Genomic DNA, 20,012 nt, shown 5'->3' on the forward strand with positions numbered 1-20,012 from the left:
GCAGAGTAGAGAACACATCAATCACAATTTGAACTACAATTTAATCCTTATCATCGCCGTGTCATGAATCATTCGACTACTGCTGGTGGTGAATAATATTTGATTCGTGAATAATGTATTTGTTTTTTCTTTTACCTACCGTTTACTTACAGACTGGAACAGAGTAGGCGACCACGAGCGAGTCCATCGGCAGCTTTCAGTGTCGTCCGACAGCAAACTGCTGGACGACGACATCCGGGAGGAAACACGTGTGATAATGCGACCTAAGAAGCCACCTCGGCCGAAATCCGAAGTGTTCTTGAACAAGCACGACCCGCACCCGAGAAGGAAACGGTTTAGTGCATTCGGGGTAAGTGTGTCGTGAATTAATGTAACCCGTATCCCCATACTCTAAAACGGTGGAAAGGTGCACAAATCTGCTCGAGACGAGTACATCTAAGCAAGATACCCTTTTTGAAGGGAATAAAACTTTCCCGTCATCACTAGCCTGTTCCGCAGCGTGCTGCAGAGCGTTTGGCGCATGCACTATCAATCATCGGCGTGTGTTCGCCTTGAGGGAGCAACTTTTTGACAGGCTGTGAGAATGTTAGGGAAATGTTTTGAAATATTGTGGACGTTGGGAAAAGTGTCCGGACATGCGGGTTGACCAGATTCGTCCTTCCACAGGACGAGTGCCTGTAGCGGAGTGAAATTCACCTTCCAACTCGCATCATATCAGTGGAAGAAAGTTTTCCACTGCGGATGAGTTTGCGGCGAGTATGCGGAAAAAAAAAAGTAAAAGGATGCTCCCCTTTCCTTTTTCTTCTCCCGCTTGCTTTCGGGAGTGATAAATTTATACCCCATTTTTCCCCTGGTTTTTTTAAACTCCCTCCTTCATGCGAGCCGGTTGGAAAATGATACCGGTCGACAAATGATGACCTTTTCGACCCATAAAAGCTTCCACACCTCCCTTTGTTGGTGTGCTGACGGAGCGGGGCCCCAGCTGGGATGACAGAAAATGGTGAAAAATCTCACTCATTCATTTTTACGTCTGTCTGCTTCGTTCATTTGCATATGAAAGCCGTCCCGTACCCGCGTCGGCTGTCTGTCGTCTGCTGGTGACTGTCATTTCATGGTTCCATTTTTTTTTTGTTCTATTTAAAAAATTACTACCCACTAAGTTGATGGAAGGAGATTTTGGTTGACCAACAGCCCAAACGCAAAATGTTTGGGGGTTAGAAGATTACGTTAAAATGGGTCATCTGTAGGAAATCTAGGCACATACAAAATTGTCTACATGGGCTGGCTATCAAGAAGCACACGCATTGCACTGCTGAAAAAATCTCTTCATTTAGGGTTTAAATCAAACTGGGATATTGATTGTGTACCCCACATTTATTTAATCCCAGAGCTCGCTTTGGCAAACCGTTTATCGTCTTCCATATTGTTCGGTGATTGCGTAGTGTAGTAAGCTTTGCTCCGGGAATGAAAAAACCCACACTTTTCTTCCAAACACTCCAAATGAAAGACTGTTGCATAATAAATGCATAAGGCACGCCCTTACGAAACACACAATTCATAACACCGTGGCACATTCGAGGGGGAAATCACCATAAACTATGAAAATCTCGAGATTCATCCCAACAGAAGTCGGTGGAAGAGGCGAGAATAAAAGAAACTATACACACATTTCAACCCTCCCGAAATGAGAACGACGGAGGTAGTTATGCATGGGCACACGATGGCTGCCTCATAAATGATGCATAACGGCGTTCCCTGGATCGGATGGTGTTATCTGTGTGTGCGCCTTTGCTTTCGCACCAAGCCCCCACGTTCATCCCGATCCGGCGGTTGGTGTAGTTTAGTGAAAGTTATGTTCTCCATCGTAGGGTGTAACCTTCCTACATGCTCATAAATTTCGCAGAAATAAGAAATCATTGCGTGGAGCATTATACCTTTTATCAATATGCGGCCACTACAGCCAATCCTTTACAGGCCAAATCCATGTTTGATCGTTTTGAACGTTAGTATTTTTTTGGCTCGTGACGCTTAAAGCTTATTGGACTTGGCTTTTGATGGGTTTCGTTTGGCTTTAATAATGCCGAGGCCCGTACATAAACGAATGTATTACCTCCCATTGAAAGGCGTCTGCAGTTTCAATAAACGGCTCCATCAAAGCCTGAATGAAGTTTTTCAAAGAGGTTCATCAAACCATTTTCGCCGCGGCAACGGTAACTTCACCCACACATCATCTATTCACGAGCAAACAGTTCAATCAAGCACAATTGCAAACACGCAGCCTTATGGTTGGGCGTGTGTGGAAGGTAATGTTGAATTGCAGTCAGCATAGAATGGCTCAACTTTTTGCACGTTTACTTGAAGCGGTTGAGTAGTTGAAAAGTTTTCCATTTCGTTTACCTCTTCCGTTCGAAGTTCGAGCTTTTTGCGTGAAGCACTTCCCTTTGGTTTGTTTCCTTTTCTACACATTCTGGAGCTGTTTTCCTTCCATCGACAATACCTATTCAAGCGTTGGAAAGTTACTCGATCCCCAACGTTGATGATGGGGGATTTCTCGCACTTCTTTACACCATTGCTTCGTGGAAACGTTTCCGGACGAAAACATCACTACGTCAAAGTAAGAGTTCTGGAAAGCAAAAGTAAATGCTTTCTGTTCTTTGCGAAAAAAAATGTCTATATCAAACGGGCTTCAAGTAAAAGCTTCCCAAAGGGAAACTCTATCGTTACTTTCTCAATAGAGCTCCGGTGGAATGTGATGATTTTCGTGCATATTTTCTCATCCCAACTTCAACCAAATATTCCCTACGTCTGTTTCGTGCTTGGCTTCGGAATATATACCCTGCGCTGAATAAATCCCTTCCGTGTGGGTAAAAGAAGAAAAAAAAATTGTCCGACTATGCAATCCCGCAAGATGGGATAGTGGTAAAAATATTTGAATACGCTTTGCAATCAAAATTTATCCACGGCATGGGAAAAATTGAATTTCATTGCCCAACCCGCACCACCTGCCTGTTGTTCCGCGTGTGCGACTGAGTGCTTTTTCATCGCGAAGCCAAGTGCTTTGCGGGAAAGTTGATTGCAAAGCTGTTTCCAATTTGAACGGGAAACACCATCGTTAGGAAAAATTCAGTCGGTGGTTAAGTAAACAGAACTGCTTGGCTTTCAAATAACGATCGCAAAAACAATTCGGATTGTTTTCCCCCATCGTCAGGCATTTTTTTTCTCCCCATAGCAAATGGAGGCGCCCAGTGTTTGATGGAAAGCAAATTTACTTGGCATTGATTGTCATTTAAAATGGATTTCCTGTTGATAGGCGATGGTTTCCATTATCAATGGTTAAAATATATTCTCAAAAAAAAACGTCATCTATCGCACATGATAGCGCTCTTTGTGACTTTCGTCACACGCATATACCGGTCGGCATAAGTATGTTGTTGAGCGTAGTGCTAATTTATGTTCATTATACGCCATCTCATTTGAATGGGTGTTTCTTTAATAATAAAATCACCATTATTACCATATCTCATCAACATCCAGGTTTAATTATCAGCTCGGCATCACGAACAACACAATTTCCCTCAAATGTGTGTTTTAGCTGGTTTTGTGGCACATAAATCGGGCGGCTCTGCGTTCCCGCGGTTTCCATCTGTCTTTCCGATTCGTAACGCTCGACACATAATTGGAACACTTCATAAAGCTCCCGACACTCGCCTGACGGTCGATGGTGCCCGAGCGGAAACATTTCGACAGCCGACGATGAGAAAGTTTTGATCGCCCGAGGGAGAACCACGGTTGCAAAAACCATTCACCATACACAATCCCGGAGAGCCCCGGAGCCGGCGTCCCGTTTCCGACAGGCCCGCCCCGAAGGTTACACTTGTCAAAACAGATCCCTTGAATAATGATAATAGTGTCGGCGGAGGGTAATGCTCGTTTTATGCATAATTTTATGCGTTCCGCGGGCTGCCGGGGTCGTCCTCAAATGAGCATGGGCCACAATCAGCCAGCCCGGCTCTTCAAGCTGCCGGGTGCGCCATAAACCGAGGTGGTTGAGTGGGTTCTGTCCCCCCCAGGGACCAAACCGCATCATTTTCAATCAAAGCCCTCTCCTAGGCGAAGTGAGAGCTCGTGACCTATTTCGAGGCGCTTAAGTGGGCGATTTATCCATACACGCACACACGGTAAGCCTACTCCCAGCACACACAGAAGTCACACTTCAAGCGAAAGCGGAACTTAACGGGGCCTAGCGTGTCCTTTCGGGAGTGCTGTGGCTATGCCCCAACGATTGGGCACCACCGGTAGCTAGCACCGTCAGGTTGAAGCAGTGGTAAATTAAATTTCCCTCCCGGTGCTGATGATGCTGGTGCTGCTGATGAAAACAAACTTTGCCATGGCTTGTCCCGGCAGCTCACGAGCTCGCATTCACGGACGAAATCAAACTGGCAGTTCCATCTGTCGCTGACGAATTTCCACCGCTATAGCAGCTCGATCGGCTTGTCGACGGTGCTGACGTTCCATTAAAACGATATGAAACACAGGTTTTTCCAACCGCAAACGGTGGCGGGCCCCTTTTGCGAGTGATGGCCCCGTGATTCACACGCGTATTAGATGGCGCCCTTTTGCGTGTGCATTCGAGCTCGGAAAGCCCGACGGGTGATTTAATTCCTTTCCACTAAATTAAGTGTGCTCTTTGCGAAAAGAGAGCGAATGAGAAAGAAAGCAGAGTCTCATTGGTGCAATTTGTGGTTGTGGCCGCTTGCAAGCACAGGTGCCACCGCAACATACTATGTTGCTGCATTTGTGGCCCCCTGCACAGTCAGGAAAACATGTACTGATTATTGCAAGCGTGCTAGCGGCTAATGAATCTCCGTTTCAAAATTTCGCCAGGTCTCGAAATAGGTCAAATCCTCCCGGGTGTGGCTTGGCAAAGCTAGCTTGGAAACGGGAAAGCAGCTAGCTCGCCGTGTCTGGGGAGAATTGATTGCATTTGCTTCGTTGCAAATAATAATTGAAGGAAGCTTTATTCCCGTGGCAGTGCGATATTCAATCGGTAATCAATAAATCAATTATTCGCACCAAAACTCAATTTCGCCGATCGTTTCGCGTTGGCTGCTTTCGAGAAGTCGGACGCTATCGAGCCACAAAACTTCACTAAAAACCGTTATTATTACACAGGTACAGTGACTCGGTGATGAAATTAATCTCAAAAGTGTAGCCCCACCGGCAGCAGCAGCAGGAGCATGACATTAGCATATTCATTACCGTTCCATTTTGTTGCTAATTTTAGCTACCATTATTGGCACTCTAGTGCTTCACCTTGCCCTAGGCGCCGTTGGGAGTGGCCCTTTTTTTACGTGAGCGGAACGATGAAAAAACGGTTCTTCCGCACCCTAACGAGTGGAAAATGGAAATGGGAAAATCATTTGCTCTCGGACACTCGTTCCGAGTTTGGTGGGGTATTCGGTGCTGTGGAAAACTCACTCCATCGCTGGACGGACAGCAAATGTAATGTGCAAGGATTCGCCAACGAGTGTAATATCAGTTTACATAACTTTCGTAACTGTTTCTGGAACGGATGGTGGAACCGGAGAGTGGCTCGACGAGACTGATGATACTCGATGAAGCAATCCTCTTTTGGAACGCTTTTGTTAGACACACTGTGTCTGAGACCCATGGGACCAGAGACCAATGGGAGGAACTTGTGGAATCATAAAATGAGAAATCGTATGGAGTAAAGTGCTGCTCGTTAGGATCGTTCGCAAGCTAAGAAAGCATAGAAAATGAAGCCAACATCTACGATGTTCTGGCTAGCTTTGTACAGGACGCTTTAGGCCGTCTTATTTCATATTTCGGAATTTTCTTTACTCAAGTATACTCACAATCGCCGTCGCTTCAGACGGGTTTGTTGAGTAATACCAGTCCTACGCCTAAATTAACAAAGGTGGCTCTCTACCTTTCCCAATCAATACAGATGCTATAATCATGTGGTATTATTTCCGCTTCCTATATGACGGCGTACCATGAAAGCCCTGTCCAAAACCAATCCTTTCCGTACACCCACAGAAAGCGTGCTTAGTTGGACGGAATTTACTGACCAAACATTGCACCGTTCTTCGTCAAGCTGTAGCGCTTGATGCTGTGGTTCGGTTGCTCCCTTGGCACGTATGCTGAGCCCTTCTGGCCCTGGGGCGTTAATATCACAGCAAACAACGGCAAAACCACCCAGAACACCAGCACGATTGTCAGCACATATTGTCACCGGCAGCGTATTACATTGTGCTGTACAAGTGAGCAGAGGAAAAACACCAGGGCCGAGGACTCGAACAGGAGCAGAGCGTGTCTGGTGGAAATTTATCTCCGAAGAAAGATATTGCCGCCTGGAGATCTCTATCCGTCCGTGGCCGTTCTGGTCGTGATCCCTTACGAGGCCCGCGCTTTGTAGCGGCAACAGCAGCAGGTTTGCTGCACCGGATGCAGTTGCCAGTATTTCCGGTCGCTAAACAAAATGTTCCCGTACCCTCAAGCGTCCCGAGAAGCTCCACCAATGGCTTATCGCTAAAAGGCAACGGCTTTATGCCGCCACTCCCAGCGCTCACGGGTGCGGCAATGAAAACATTTTTCCACTCTGCTTGTGCGCGCCCGACTATGGTAACGAAGTGTATATATATATTTTCTTTCGCTGCCACCACTGCAACACTGACCCTTCGGAAGTTCCACCCGAGGCTGGCGTGTGATGCGGGCTTCCCAACGATGCGGAAATTTACGGTCGAGAAACGGAATAAGTTTTACAACTTAAATATTTACCGATCGCGCCACAATCCAGAGTGACTGACTGCAGGGGTAAGGTCGATTCCTACTCCGATACGAGTGTCCTTTTGAAAACGGATACCGTATCAAGAGGTCAGTGTTATTACAGACGAGCACTGAATCACGCTAACCATCGTTCGGGATCCGGAAAGCTCCGAAAAGTAAATATTTGGCATGACGTAATACATAGCGTGTTGTGGAAAAGCAGCATCCGTTTGTCAATTTTTGAGTCATTTTAGAGAGACGGTAAATTGCACTAATGCAGGTAACTAATCACAACGGATAGTAGTAATAACACACGGTAGTAATATGATGTAAATATCATATTTGCCCTTCGTCAATTCCACAAACGCTGGTTACGACATTCGTGTGATCGTTACAATGTTCTAGCATCTTATTTTTCAGTTCCAGAGCTGCAAGAATCGACATTTTCCCGTGCATTTGTCACGGGCACGGAAAGTATGTGGATTGCTTTCAAGCAGCAGCTTTTGATGTTTATTTTACGTCACGGTGCATTTCCGTCGCGTGAACGACGGTCCGTCGGTTCCCTTTCGAGCTTACGGATTCCAGCTTACAGCTCTCGTGGTTCCCGTGATCCCCTGTCCCGGGTGCATTAGCGTGTTCTGCTGTCGTTCCCCGATAGCCACCACGGAAGGGTCCTCTTTCGGTGACGGTCTGATCATGATCCCCTCAGGAAACGCTGCACGTTCTCTCGCTCGCTCTCTCTCTCTCTTCATCCCTAAATCGGGAAAGTGTTGTGACTGCGACTTTGTTCCGAGATGCTTCCATACCACTCACTTTGGTAGCGTAGAGCACACTCTTAGGTCACTGGGTTGGTTTCGGTGGTTTTCCATTCACCCCGTTATGCTTACTCAGCCACCCGGAAGCGGAAGTAATTCCGTTGCAACAAAGTAGCAGTGCCGGAAAGCCCCCGTAGCGCTGGAAAGTGCCAGCTATATACGACAGAGGTGGACCGCTTATTTTCGCCGGAGTTTTCCTGCTTCAGGTGGAGGGGTTTTCCAAACAGAATTTATGCATTTCGCTGCCGCACTATCGCGTATTTTCACCGACCAGCGATAACCTTTGTCGAGCAAATCTTTTACACCCCGCGTTGGGATGGATGCATAAAAACGTACGGGAACGGAATTTGTTATGTGCATTCTTTATTCGTCGCTCTGAAAGTGTTGGAACGAAAAACTACTTTTTCGTTGTTATCAACAAGCCAGCGCTCGAAAGCTGATGCTTGTGTACTCTCTTTCTCCGACGAGTGCAATCAGCGGGCAAACCAATGTTGGTTCGGTTAGAGATGTGATTGGGCATAAAGAGCGAGAACGAAAATTCAGCAGCAAGTGCAAATTAAAAGCGTTGGTTTTGTCCCTGTAAACATTTTCCTACGGGTGGTTAGATGTTGTACCGACAGCAATCAACGAAAAGGTGTTTGCCTCTTTTTGTTAAAAAAAAGAAACAAATCTTTGCCTCACGGTTTCTTCACGGTTCGACGATGCTTAAGCGTGTGATGAAGGTATTTCTTCTCGACAGGTCTCACTATTTCGCATCAGTGTTGTAACTGGCAGGTTGTACGAAACTGAGCGAAAAAAAAAATACACCAGGAAAGAAAGGTGTGTTCGGCTTAGTTTTTGATATGGTCTTTCCGTCTTTGCGCCCGAGTATGTTGAAAGTTTGGGGCTTTAAAGAATTTATCTTCTCACTCGAAACTCTTGCGATACTCGGTGGCCACCGGTGAGCTTTCGGTAATCCACCCAACCGTATCGTTCGTTGGGTCAGCAGAAATAGAAAGGGACTCTGCCTGTTCACCCATGCTAAACGGCGATGTTCGTGATGTTCCGCCTTGTCGTAATCGCTTCCGTCTTGAGCGTTCCTTGCGCGAAACTATGGTGTTAAAAGTTTCACCAGGGCACGCTCCGGTGGATATTCAACGTTACATTTTTCATGTCTCTGCTGATGACCACGTTGCTGGTGTCTATTTTTATCCCCTTTTTTGTGCAGTATCATAAAAAGGGTAAAATATTGCGGGAAAACCTCGAAAACTTTAATGGTTGACGGTTGCGCTATTTCGTCTTGACAGTTAGTTTAGCTTTCATGAGCATAAAGCCTGTTTATTATAACTTTTTACGTGCAAACTTTCCCAGCTAAATAAACTCAACTTTTTTAATGCTTTTATTGGGATGCTAAAAATGGTGATTTATGCTGAAAACATTACACGAGATCGTGAAAAACCAGGCGTCTCCATTGAATACATTATTTGCTGTCAGTGCGAAACATTGTATCTAAAATTACTAACATATTTTTTTGAATGTATTTTATTTATGTTCGCTTTTTTCGTTGCTATCTTTCCAGGGTGACTCGCCATTCGGCAAATCAGAAGCTTACATTAAACTAGAGCAACTCGGTGAAGGATCCTACGCAACGGTATTTAAGGGTTATAGCAAGTAAGTACGCTACCATTTTTACGATCATTTTACGCTTATTCTTGCACCACTCACTCACATTCTGGGTGCATTCCCGTGGCGATTCTATTTAATGGAAAATCAATTACACCTTACCCGCGGTCCAGTGGTGCTTGTTCTTTCTGTGTCTCCCCGTTCGAATGGCAGTGTTCTAAAAACCTACACAGAAAAACAATGCTGGGCATTTTTTTCTTTGTGTTATTCGCATCCCGCTCCTTTCGAGGGCTTCATCTCATGCGTACGGCTTTATCGCTATACGCAACATCGCACGCTCGGACGGCCACACGGGCACGTATTGTCGCCTAATCCGGGACAATTTGCCATCGGTATTTGTCCACCGGGCGTGATGCTCCCCAGGGGTGTTTGGTTAGGGCAATTGAGGGCATAAAAAAGGGGCGACACCGTGCGCCGATCGCCGCATCCGAAAGGGAACGGTGAAAGTGGCCATAAAGAAATTTAAATTTTATTGCATTATTTATGAAAATCGACCTCCATAAAATGGGTAGCAGCGAGGACCGGTCGTTACCGGGTTGGCTCGACCGGTACGCGTTTGTCAATACGAATTCGATGAGATTTTTTTTTCGTTTTGCTTTGTTCTTTCCTCGTTGTTTTCATGGTTGTCAGTACATAGCGATTGGAAGGAATCTTGCTGTTGATTTTTCTGCCACGGCCGGTTAATGGGTGGAGGCAGTATTTTTGAAAACATGTTTGCCTTGTTGACGACAGAAGTGGAATATTTTGTCCTAGTTAGATACGCCCTATCGTTTCTTATCAACTCTCTCGAATGCGTCCTCTGCAACACAATTGAAATGTACGATTCCATTCCTTCCTCTGTTCGCCTATTGCCCCTTTTCCTTTGGTCCGTACATTTGATCGTCGGACGAGTGCAATTTCCTCGCAGAAAACATCATAAATTATGTGCTGCGCTTAGACTACTCTATCACTTTTGCGTTTCGTTTATCTTTTTTTTCTCTCCCCAATCCCACGAGTGCCATTCCGTTACTACTATCCCTTTGCAGCAGTGGCTGATCCGTGCGGGTGAAACAAAAAGGAAATTGCTTCATAGTGGAGTAATGGTTTGTTTTTCGCGCCTCCGCTTTGTAGTAGTGCGTTTGCGCGAACTGGGCGAAGGGAAACCGGAACTATAAATCTTCCCCGACGGCGATATAAATTTGAAGCCGATCGCACGGTAAACGATGCTCCACCGCCGTTGCGTATATTAGACGGACTTCCGCGACCTATTGCGCTGCCATCGAAGTGCTGGCAATTTTATTCGCTTGATTTAAGGGACAATTATTTCGTAACGTGCTTAACGGCGATGTCATAATGACGAGCACTCCTAAAATCAACCACTCGATTTCGATTGAGCGTAAAGATCTATAAAAGCGGCAAATTTGCGTTACCAACGACCCACATAACCAGTGACACGATCCACGGTGGACGGATAAATATTGTGCGCTCTTTGCAGCGGCAGAAGCACGTCCGTCCGATATTCGAATGACGTGCGTCTAGTTTTACGGGCGAGAGCGTTTTAAACGTTCGAAGGGAAAAGCGGGAAATTGTTTTCCCTTATTTTGCTTTTTTACGCGCGCACACCTACCCTACCCAAAAACTGCAGTGACCTTTGCGCTCTTTGCGTGCCCCAAAAAGTTTGCCTTTTGTTGTGGCTCCGAAGCCTGTAAAATAAATTTCCCAATCACACAATACACGCGCGCGCGCTCGCGTTGTTGTACCCCTCTCTTTCAAGGACGACGAACAACGACGTCACTCGTTTCCATCTGGTGACATTCTGCATTCCTAGCTCGTCGTCGTTCTTTCGTCGTCGTCGCCCTTGCTCGGTGATCTGAGATTGTTCGCCAGCGTTTTTTATCCTTTTTTTGTTTAGGCAGACCCTCAACCACCCACCCGCAGCACAGACGGCCGGGCTCGATTTTTCGGGCGAGCGGAACACAATCAGGGCGAAAAGCTGCAAAACTTTGCTGCAACAAACCGCATAATGGTGAAATTGGCTTTTCTTGCCGGGGCCCCTACTCCGTCCATTCTTTCTCCATTCACAAGAGTCTACCCCTTCAGCGCCGGAGCACGGGTGGTGCCCGTTTTTTTTTCGGGCGATAAACTTTATTGTGTTTAAAGGAAGCGAAAGGAAATAGCGAAAAATACTGTCCTAGAACTTTACAATCAAGATTCTGCTTTTCTCGATCACACGACTCGGAGAGCAGCTGGAAGAACTGGCTAATACACGGCTTCGTTTACGCGACGAGTAGGGTTGGTTTTATTGAACGGAGGGTTTTCTTTCTCTACGTCTCTCATCAAACATTCGATCGTGCACTGACGAACGAAAAACGGGGTTTGCTGTTGCCGTCTCGCCAGTCGCCGGGCAGACAGATAAACGTTTCGGTTTTATAGTGCGCCTTTTTGTTCGATTATATGGTGCACATAAATCTGCGCCATCGTTTTGACCAGCGGAATTAGATGCGTAAAGAAGTGTGCCTCTTAAAAGGGTGCATGTATTTACGGGCTTTGATTTAGCGAAATTTGCTTCCCAAAAGTGCTCGATATGTTAAAACCAATTCAAAGCCATTAATTCAGAAAGTCATAAAAAAACAGGCCTTAAACAATCCTCGCTCTCGATTGCTACTGAATTAAATTTTCCTGCCAACGCGAGGACATCGTTAGCCGGTTTCTTTCGTTGTAAAGCTCTGCCGACTACACCGGTACGGCATCAAGTCATTAGGTCGCCTTTTTGGCGACATTCGATCCGAGACGAGAAAATCTTTCCCCCAAACCAATCCGATGACAGTAATCGTTAGGCGTTTGTTCCATTCTCCGTAACTATACTTATCGCTAAAGCAGTTCTTCTGCGCCACGGTGTCTGCCGGCGCTCGAGCAATGACGTTCGCCAATGCGACCAACGGCAATCGTTCCACGAAACCGATCCTATAATGCCACGCTCCGTCGAAAAGATATTAATGGCGGCATCGTCCTTCGCACGATGGGTGACAGTTACGACCGAATTTAGCGTCGCTTCGGAGCCGTCTATGGTCACCATTGGCTTGCTTCCCGATCGAGGTAGTAACGAACGTTTGGTGTTGGTGTGGCAAAATGAAAAACAAAAAAAAACCAAACTGGAGCGAACGCATAGACCACCCATTTGTCGCTCAAGGACAAACCTTTTCGAGGGCGAAAATTCGCAAAATAAATGGGCAAGCCGTTTCGGTTCGAATACCCCCATGCCCATCAGCGTCATTCGAAGCCGTGATGAATCTATTCTCCGCTCTACTCGGTAGCACACAGCAACGTGTTTGGCTTCACATCCGCTTTACGGGCTCGCGGTGGGGCCAATTATGCGTTTAAACAATAAGCTCATATATCGGCACGTCGCTGGGTATTGTTCGTCTTGAGATTTTTCGAGATGATTTGTGATAAAATGAAACGCAGAACAACAGCACAGTTTGAGTCCAGTGGGCTTGATTTTTTTTTTCGTCCTCCATTCGCAAAGGCGACGTTGGTGGACTTCGAATCTACGCCAGCCCCGGCACACTGTAATCAACACCGAACAACAATAGAACAACAACGGAAATGCCGAACGCGCGCACGATGGTGCCAAAATGGCTGAAATTAATTTCGTTTCCTTCGTTACGTGTTTTTCCGCCTTGCTTCTTGCATGGTGGTTTTGTGACAGGTTGTTGGTGGTCAAGACAAAAGCGAGAACAGATTCACCCAGCTGGAATCGTGCCTTTTACCGACCATGGGAGCATCTTTCCGATCGAGCGGAAACCACCCCCCCACTAGACGAGTCCCGGCTCGTTACGGTTGAACGATAATGACTTGTCGACTCCTCCATCGATGGCGCACCGGCGGTGGGATACTTTGGGAAATCCTTCGCCCTAAGATAACGCCAGGCACGCCGTCGCTCCATTGATAAGCACGTGCGCCTCGTCACCACCGACCGGTTGCTTACTTGCCTCAAAGGGACAGACGAAGAAGAAGTTCCTGTTGATTACTTCCACAAACCCGATTACGGATGCAGTGAAACTGCCCCGGGGCACAGTGTGAAAGCTCGCCGCTAAGTCCCCGTGCCCTTCGAATGGACCGCCGCCACAGGATTAGGTCGAACGTCATAAAGAATGGTCGAGTGAGACACAAACCCCGACCGGCGTTCTTCGATAACTCGGGCTTTAGCACCCGCAAGGGCACACAGAAGCAACACAATAATTCGCTTAATCCTCAATTGACATTCGCCTGGCTTTCGCATTGGGCCAGCATCCGACTCGAGGGCGGCTTTTCGAAGAATCCACAGTGACATGATGATGGGTCTTCCGTCGGTTGTTTTCGCGTGAAAACTTTCGCCTTAGCGTCGGTGTTGTTTTATGAAGCCTCCAGGCGACCGACCAATTGGTTGTGGCTTCTTCGGTGCGTTTCATTATTGCCACCAGTCTGCCGATCTCGTCCATCACGTGCGGGTGTCGGTGGCCAAGCCGTTTGGTGAATTATTCCAGTTAAGACCCCTCGGGAGGAGCCCTGCGAGATTAATGGAAATCGAAGGCGCAGAATATTAAGAGATTAGGGATAGTAAATGAGTTTGGTGTGCATCGGCAATCCCCGCAAGAGCACACTAATCGCATTTTCTCACCTGTTGGAGGCGTGTGTGAGCGTTTACGATGATTTCCCAATCAAACCGTGGAAGATGCTAATTGGATACCAGCAGCACGAGCACGTACGAGAATAAATCCCACGGCTTATACGCGTGTGAATATCGGTAGCCAAGGGTAATGAGATGATTATGAGCTTCGTTAGAATTGTGGGGTTTATTTATTGTTCTGGTTTACTGTGTTCCTCCTTTCAACCCGGGCTACCAAGAAGGCTAGCGAATGTGATCAAAGGACATGCTCCATGGAATCAATACGAAATGCTCGTCCTTTTCTCAGCTGCTATGAGAATAGTCTTTATTTTGGCTTCAAATGCTTGTCATAAAATATTCCTTTGATTATTCATACGCTTTTCGATGAATTCTTGGCAGTACTGGACCAAACCCCCATCGATGGCATCCCCAGTGACCTACTTTTGCCCGGCAAATCGCTATACCCAAATACTGCTTATGCCACCGAAACAAATGTCCTGGCCGGGCGACCCTTTCGGGTTGAATCACCCGAGAGAGGGAAAGAGAGAGAGAGAGAGCGAGACTGACCGGCCATTTCCTATTTCAAGCTGCCCAATGTGCCAACCCCGTATTCCTTCCTAGCCGTTGGTCGAGTTTGGTATTTCAGCGGAATGTTCGTCCTCGAGACCAAACGCACACGATGGCGGCCCCGGTGTGTCAAGCGAACTCGAATGACACACTTCGGGATTCCTTCACCAAACTTTCGGTCTCCCCCAACGCCAGCTATCGCGCTGTCATCGAAATACGTACGGCAGACGGTGGCACCAACTGCACCCTCGGACCATGCCATAATCCCTTTATTTTTCGTCTCTCCTTCTCGATCTCCCTGTTCCCTAGTCATCAGACTTTTCCCGGGCACCATTTCGAGAAATTGTTTTCACCTCCACCGGCATACTTTCGCCACCAGTTCCGACCTTCCGTTGGAGGTTGCGTGAAAATCGATCGAAGTTTTATTCCGGGCTTTCCCAGGGTATGCTGTTTCGCGTTCGGGGGCGGCTTGCCTTTGTGCGGCTTTTTTGTCCATTCTTTTTCCTACTCCTCTTGCTCTGCTCTTTTAGGGGGGTGCGTTTTTCTTCGTCTTTATTTCCGCCCTCGTTCAACAGGCTCTCGGAGGGGGGGAGGTTGTGGTGTTTTCTGTTTCGTTCGTGTTTGTGCGTACGTGCGCCTTTTTTTTTTTTTTTTGAGTGGGGTGTTTTGTTGCGCCAGTTTGGGGACGCTTTTTGGACGATATAATCTTCGCTCGAACGAACTTTAACCACCCGCGCGCGTTGGCAAGGTTTCTTCAGTGGCGGGAGACACACGAATTGTTGAGCATTTTTCTTGTGGTGGGTGGAAACAAACTTTTTTCTCCTCCGTGCGCTCGCAAGATCGTCACACCGAGGGCGACGTTTCTGTCTAAAGTTTCGGTACCACTTAAAAAGAGACACAAGTAACGCCGACCGGCAACTGCAAACGGGGAACCAAATATGAGCAAACAATTTCCCCGCAGCCAGTTTGCCAGCGTTCCCCGGTGGGAATCAAATTCAAAAGGGAGGCAAACAAAAACAAAAAAAAGGATGAAATTTTAACCATTCACAAGAAGAACGCTGCTTGTCTGATGTCATTTCATGTTTCTTGTTTGCACCAAACAAGAAGATTATCAAGCGCTTTCCCAAATGGAGCGGCAAACGGCGAAATATCATACCCATCGCAAAACGAAGCAGCCGTCATTTATCTCCGAACCGGCTGCTATCAATCTTGAAGCGGCTCTAATCGAATTTGCTGGAGCCGGGTAAAGGATAACGACAACTCACGCGCACCCCGTCATGGTCGGGGTTGATTCGAGGATTTGCCTTTTTTTTTGCTTGCTCCCTGAACTGCCAGAACATAACTTACGAGTTCACCCCGCGCAGTACGGAACACTAATTCATCTTCAAACCCATCTCTTCCAAAAACCCTACACTGCTCCAAATACGAGCATCGACAATGGCTGGCGTTTACTCTCACCTTCGCACCTTTCGCTTCTATTCGTTTCAGTTTAACAAATCAAGTGGTAGCGTTAAAGGAAATCCGGTTACAGGAAGAGGAAGGTGCACCGTTCACAGCCATACGCGAGGCATCCCTGCTGAAGGAACTGAAACATTCGAACATCGTGACCCTGCACGACATCGTGCACACGCGCGAAACGCTCACGTTCGTCTTCGAGTTTGTGGTAAGTAACCGGAAGGAGGGCCCCCTTTAAGAATGTAGTGCGGAATTATTTGATCATTTTCCAAGCTCCCCCGCTTTAGTACTTATTTATTGCCTTTTATTAGTTGTTGAAGTCATTCGTTTCACCGGACCAAAGCTTCGCTCACCACCACCGGCTGGGTCTGGGCTGCGTGTTTCCAGTTGGGTCCGATCAGCGCATTTTATTTATTGCTGCCGACGTGGGACGGTTAGACACGGACACGCGGGACAACCCTCCACGGACAGCTGCCACGCCAGGTCTCCGGGATGGGAATTCGTCATGAATTTCTAAGCACGTACTACACCCCAGCGAGTCTCACCCATCGGGTTGGGGTTTTTCCTCGCAGCACAGGCATCAATTTTCCTCTCCTTCCGGTGTGATTTATTATCTCCTGCGTGCCATAGCGTGGTGGTGGTCCCGGTGACGACCGTACCCGGTATCCCCGTTGGAGCCTGGAGGGAAAATGACATGCCAGGCGGCTCTGTCGTACCACTTGGGGATCGCTAACAAATGCCACTCGGTGGCGGTGTTTTGTTTTGTTTTTTTTTGTCCCGAGCTTTAATCGTCCTTTAAGCACCATAATTGCACCAACGCAGTGGTGAAACGGAGCTGATTGAGATGCATTCCCTCCAGGGCAACACGTTACGTCTACGAAACTCGTTTTGGAAGACGATTAAAAACTCCCAAGGATCATTCGTCATTGCAGGAGGGAACCAAAAATGGACTGGATGGGGCCTGCGGATGGGGGTCGCTGGATGATTTCTTTTCAATTGACCCCCTAATTCGTATTTAAACCACTCAAATCGCTCCCTTTCCGGCGCCATTGCAAAACCATTAACAAATTTCACTCCCATTGCCCGATCATTGCGACAACGATTGCGCGCCCCAATTCCTGCGGTTGACAGATTGGTTTGTTTGCCTTCCCGCCGTAAATCAACCAACGCGCTCGGCCGGGCTTGCTTGCGGAAGGAAAATAAGCATAAATTGTTTACGCCACATGGTGTGCCGTTCCTACGTTCCATGCACCGTGCTATGTTTATCGGTTTTAGGTACGAAATCCCCCTTTTTTTGATGCGTCCGCTGCTGCCCGCCCATAATTCATCATTGTGCCTGTGCCTTGGCGCGCTGCTGGCTCCTGCCGGAGGATGGAGCTCCCAAAAGCAACGCCAAACGCCCACCGTACGATGAACCTTCCCGGGGAGAACAAAAACAATGGAGCTAAAAGAACACGAGCGTCTTGTTCGACCTCGGATGAAGCTATCGACGAGGCAGACGGTGTCTCTTGTGTAACGGTGGCAAAACGAGTACATAAATTACAACAGCCTCTCCGCTTGGTTCCGTGACCGAACAATTGCACACCGAAACAAAGCAACCCGACCGACAAAGAAAAGGAGCAAGCGGCCTCGATTGCATCGAGCTTTTCTTCTCCGTTCCCTGTGGACTGTGTGCCATCCCTGGGTGGCTTCTAGCTATCATCGATGGAACGGCCACCCCACAGATCCTTGCAACAGGAAAGTTCCCTCATTCTCAACCTCGTGCCTGGCATACGCCATTTATCACGCACCTGTATTCTTCCGGCTCGGTTCCGGGATCCATATTGATTCGAACGTATCCCAAGCACAAAGGATACACGTTGTAACTTCCTGGTTTGATCAAGTTCCTTCCCCGCAAAGCAACAGCCGGTCTTTTAGTGGTGGAGGGAAATTGATACAAAATTTGGAACCATAGAAGCCATGCCGCGTTGCTATCCCAACGCGAACACTGCCTACTGGGATGTGCCGAGCGACCGTCGTTGTTCCCGGTGCCGGCAGCAATGGCAATTTATTGAATTAAATTATTAATTAGGCAGCAGGCAGGCATTCCGAGGCATTCCACACACCCACCTTCTCTGTGGGCTTGCCTGGTTGGTGGGAAAGTCGAATGCGCGCGTACACCCTCTCGATGGAAACTGTAATTTATGGCTTCGAGCCTCACATACCGTCCCGTTCTCGATCGTGTTCGCCTCGTCCTGGAGCATCCTGGGACAAGCCGGTAAAAGGATCGGAGCGGGTGGGTGGGTGTGTGTGTATGCTCATTGTAATTCAAGCGCATTAGGTTTCGTTTTAATTATTGATGCTAATTAGTAGTTACTACACCGCGGCGGGAGAAAACGGTTGCTCTCGTTGCTTTCTCGTGTACTACAAGCTTTCTCATGTTCACATGCGTCGTGCGGCCTCCTTCCAGAACACGGACCTGTCGCAGTACATGGAGCGGCACCCAGGCGGGCTCGATCACCGGAACGTGCGGCTGTTTCTCTTCCAGCTGCTGCGAGGGCTCTCCTATTGCCATAAGCGGCGGGTGCTGCATCGGGACGTGAAACCGCAGAACCTGCTCATCAGCGAGATGGGCGAGCTGAAGCTGGCCGATTTTGGATTGGCCCGGGCCAAGAGTGTTCCAAGCCACACGTACTCGCACGAGGTCGTCACGCTGTGGTACCGACCACCGGGTAAGTGTTCCCTGTTCCTAGCCTATCACGCTAAACCCGAACTTGTAGACTAACTTTCTTTCCTTCACCCTACGCAGATGTGCTGCTCGGTAGCACGGAGTATTCCACCTCGCTCGACATCTGGGGCGTCGGGTGCATCTTCGTGGAGATGATCACCGGCATGCCGACGTTCCCGGGCATACGCGACACGTACGATCAGCTGGATAAGATCTTCAAAATCCTCGGCACACCGACGGAGGATTCGTGGCCCGGGGTAACGCACCTACCGGGATACAAGCTGCAAATGTTAGGTACGTATCGAAGGAGGGTGTCCTTTTTCTCCCTTTTTGAAGGCTTTTCTTTTTTTTACTGATCATTCTCTTTTCGCCACAGGCTTCTTCAAACCCCGCAAGCTCGGACTGAGCTTCCCCCGGTTGTACGACATCAACGAGGGCGAAACGATGGCCACCTCGTTCCTGCAGCTCAATCCGGACAATCGGATAAGCGCGGACGAGGCGCTACGCCATCGGTACTTTGCGTCGTTGCCAAAAAAGCTATACGAACTGCCGGATGGTGAGTGGTGTGCTGGTGTCTTCGTCAAACAGGAGTTTTTTTCCCCATACTAACACACTTTTTTGCGTCTGTCTATCCTTGCAGAGCTCTCCATCTTCACGGTGGAAGGTATTTACTTGCATCCGGAACCGAACCGCCACCATGGGCACCGTGCATGAGAGTTAAGACAAAGTAAAACCCTAGATGCAATACGTTATTATTGTTAGTAGTTAATGTGATTACCTGCGTTGCTGGTTAGCAGAAGACGCAGTGGAAGATGATGATTTACAACCCCCCCGCATACAGAGCACACCCCGCCGAGTGTGTGTGTGCGCTTGGCGTTGATCAGCAGCAGCAGCAGCAGCAACAATTAAGGGTGCAAGATTAAACACCCTTCCATCCCGTTCAATCGTTCTCTGTTGGGTCTTACGTCCCGCTTGTTCCAAGTGAGCGTTTAGGATGAAGCAAGCAGCAGATCGTGGAAGGTCTTAGCAAAATGGGATATTGAAATGCAGCTACACCTCACACACCGCATCGTAGGTCTAGTAGAAAATAGGCGCAAAATGGGAGAGAGAAAGTTGAAAAGCAAAAGCGTAAAGATGCCATGCCAGAATAGCGGAAACGAAATCAAAAGTAGATATCCTCAAGTTCTCTCATTGCGGATAGGTGCAGAGCCAGAAAAAAAAACAAACGGTAGCAGCGGGAGAATCTCCCACTGTTTGGCCAACCAAAACAAAGCAAAGTAAACAAAAGTCCGTTCAATAATCAAACGGCCACTACGGGCCTCTTAGATCCAGACATTAGTCCCTCAATTGTTCTTGCCTCCTTTCAGTAATGTGGGCTCTGGATCTGGAA

General features: G+C 47.8%; 1 protein-coding gene across 1 annotated transcript in view; it reads left to right on the forward strand.

Annotated features, from left to right (window-relative positions):
- Positions 1-19,350, forward strand: part of LOC128726477 (cyclin-dependent kinase 14) — an 84,608-nt gene extending 65,258 nt beyond the window's left edge. The window contains exons 5-11 of the mRNA XM_053820290.1: positions 153-349; positions 9,163-9,254; positions 15,949-16,123; positions 18,365-18,626; positions 18,704-18,916; positions 18,999-19,178; positions 19,263-19,350. Of these exons, the coding sequence (XP_053676265.1) occupies positions 153-349; positions 9,163-9,254; positions 15,949-16,123; positions 18,365-18,626; positions 18,704-18,916; positions 18,999-19,178; positions 19,263-19,336 (1,193 nt within the window). The 3' untranslated portion in view covers positions 19,337-19,350. The remainder of the gene's footprint in view (positions 1-152; positions 350-9,162; positions 9,255-15,948; positions 16,124-18,364; positions 18,627-18,703; positions 18,917-18,998; positions 19,179-19,262) is intronic.
- The last annotated feature ends 662 nt before the right edge of the window (positions 19,351-20,012 follow it).

This window comes from Anopheles nili, chromosome 3, assembly GCF_943737925.1.
Source record: "Anopheles nili chromosome 3, idAnoNiliSN_F5_01, whole genome shotgun sequence".
Lineage (NCBI taxonomy): Eukaryota > Metazoa > Arthropoda > Insecta > Diptera > Culicidae > Anopheles > Anopheles nili.